The 2,485-nt window shown below is 40.8% G+C and overlaps 1 protein-coding gene across 1 annotated transcript; it reads right to left on the bottom strand.

The window, feature by feature from the left end:
* Positions 1-415: 415 nt before the first annotated feature.
* Positions 416-1,888, bottom strand: CSUI_009608 (uncharacterized protein; the record flags this gene model as incomplete). The annotated part of the gene is made up of 2 exons (XM_068069721.1): positions 416-510; positions 1,771-1,888. Coding segments are annotated over 2 exons (210 nt in total), but the record flags the coding sequence as incomplete, so codon positions are not given.
* Positions 1,889-2,485: the final 597 nt, after the last annotated feature.

Genomic DNA, 2,485 nt, shown 5'->3' on the forward strand with positions numbered 1-2,485 from the left:
TCTTTCAATCTGTTCTTTCTTTCTCTTGTCTTTAGTAACCCGGGAAGAGTTCGAAGAAGAAAGAAAGGCTATACAGCTGTAGAAGAAATTATGGATGTAAGTGCACTAAAGAAGGAGAGAAGAAAACACGCAGGAAAGATGAGAGGCATCTTTCTTTCTTCTCTTCTCTGCGTACTGCTAGTCTCTCATATCTAGATACGTACGTCTTCATACCCCGTTTCTTTCACATATACACAGACATATATATATTCATATGTATAGATCAAGAAATGTACGGCATACGTATGTACAGATACATCTATATACGTGTGCACGTCGCATACACAGAGATGCGTATGAGTATATGTAAGACACACACAGTACATGTATGTGACATAGATAGAGAGAGAGATCTCTATGGAGAAGAAGCAGACCTCTACGTGAAGTAAAGAGCGAAGTAATAAGATAAAGGAGGAGTAGAAAGAACAGATGCTGTCTGAAGAGTCGAAACTTTCCTGAGAAGTGAGTAGACTGAAGCGAAAGAGGAAAAGAAAGAGAAACGGAAAGAGAGAATCGATCGTGCATGCGTAAAGTTTCACTAAAGAAATAGATACCTTGTCGTTATCAACTCCACGGAGTTTTTCTCTGGCCGAGTGATTGGCACAGAGAAAACAGACAAATAAAAAGATAGCTAAACCTGCAAAAAGAAAGGAATCACAAAAGCTGACGATGAGGATGAAGAATGAAGTGTATGTACACTCCAGCGGACAAGCCAAATTGGCTTCTACTCTTCAGCGCACGCAAGACGTCTCTTAAGAATGGACATGAAGTGAGGCAAAAAAGAAAGAAAGAAAGACGATGCAGGGTATCTGCAACAACCTCGGAGGTTCTTCTTGTCTTTCTTGATCTTTATCTTTGCCTTCAATTCTTCTGTCTTGCACCTGCACCTCTTCCTTCTCCATCTTCTACGTTTATTCCTTCTTCTCTGTCCCTGTCTCTCCATCCCTCTCTTTCTATCACGCCGAGAAATACACGACGAGATGTTCTATAAGTGCTCCAGGAGTGAGAGTACTTTATCCCTCTCGATCAAACCAAACAAGAGAGATTTCTCTGAAGCTATCTATCGACATTCTCCGCCTGGCAAAAATGAATCTTCGTAGAGAAGAGCATCGAGCTAGCCAGAACGGAGTTGATAAACAAATACAGCCAGCCGGATAGTAGGTAGCTGAGGTGTATGTACACCAGACATTCTCCTGCCTTCCCTCTACAACGAGGGAGTATGTACACCTCATCACTGTTTAAGTCAACTGCTTTACAGACCCAGGCATACAAAGTTTTATTTTTTCTCGAAGAAGAGAGAAAGAGAAAAGAAATCTGTATCTCTTCAGTCAAAGATAGCATGAGATACCAGGAGAACCTACATGCAGCAGGTGTCTTTTCTTTCTTCCCACTTCCGATAAGAGAAAGAAAAGATGAGAGGAATGTAGAATCTAGACACTTTTACATTCCTTCGTCTTTTCTTTCTTTCATTCAGTCTGAGAAAAAAGGAAGAGGTTCATCTTTTCATGCACGAAATCGACAACATACAACACAGACAAGTCTATCTAAGTCGCCAGGTGTATATACACCTCATACCTAGATAGACATCTCCAAGCGACCAATCATGATCTGATTCACGTCAACTCTTAGCCAGGCTTGCGAATCTCAAGGAGATAAGACGAAGATCATTATCTTTCTGTTCTGCTTCTTCTTATCTTTCTTTTCGTTTTCGTTTTTCTTCTTCTTTCTTACTGACGATAGAAGCGACGTGGATAGCGATGAGAATGAGTTTGCTAGGGCATTCCTCACACAGAGAGACTGCTGAATAATAATTGCGCGTCCAGTTGGGAACGCACATCTCACATAGAGGCCCTACAGCAAGAAGAAGAAGAAAGAAAGAGAGAGAGAGAAAGAAAGAAAGACTTTGATAGATAGAAGATAGACGAGGAGGAGGTGGAAAAAGACTTGGGCTAATGATGAATGAGGTGAGGAGAGAGAAGAAATAGAGAGACGACAGAGACGTGTCTGTAGAACAATGTGGAGACGTGCAGTAGCAGATGGAAATGTACATACACCAGAGAGAGAAAGAAAAAAGACTAGAGCTTAAATCTCTCCATAGTGCAGGTAACGACAAAGAGACGCATCCGGATATTATATGGACATTATTACAGATAGATAGATAAAGATAGATAGATAGATAGATTAAAGATAGATCAAGGATGGATAGATAGATAGATTGGAAGCAGATAGATTCATGATAGATAGATAGATCTCCAGGTTCACGAGAAGAAGAAAAGGAGGAAGGAAGAGAAGAAACCTTAGACAGAGGAGAAGCAGCGCTGTATGGGTGTATGTATACAACGCATGCACACACAGTCCACGTGTTAAGACCAATCGGGAAGAAAAGAAAGAAAGAAAGAAGAAAGAAAGAAAGATGCTAGTCAAGATCGGTAGACATACAGCCACA

The sequence above is a fragment of the Cystoisospora suis genome, assembly GCF_002600585.1.
Source record: "Cystoisospora suis strain Wien I chromosome Unknown contig_5813, whole genome shotgun sequence".
In the NCBI taxonomy this organism is placed as follows: domain Eukaryota; phylum Apicomplexa; class Conoidasida; order Eucoccidiorida; family Sarcocystidae; genus Cystoisospora; species Cystoisospora suis.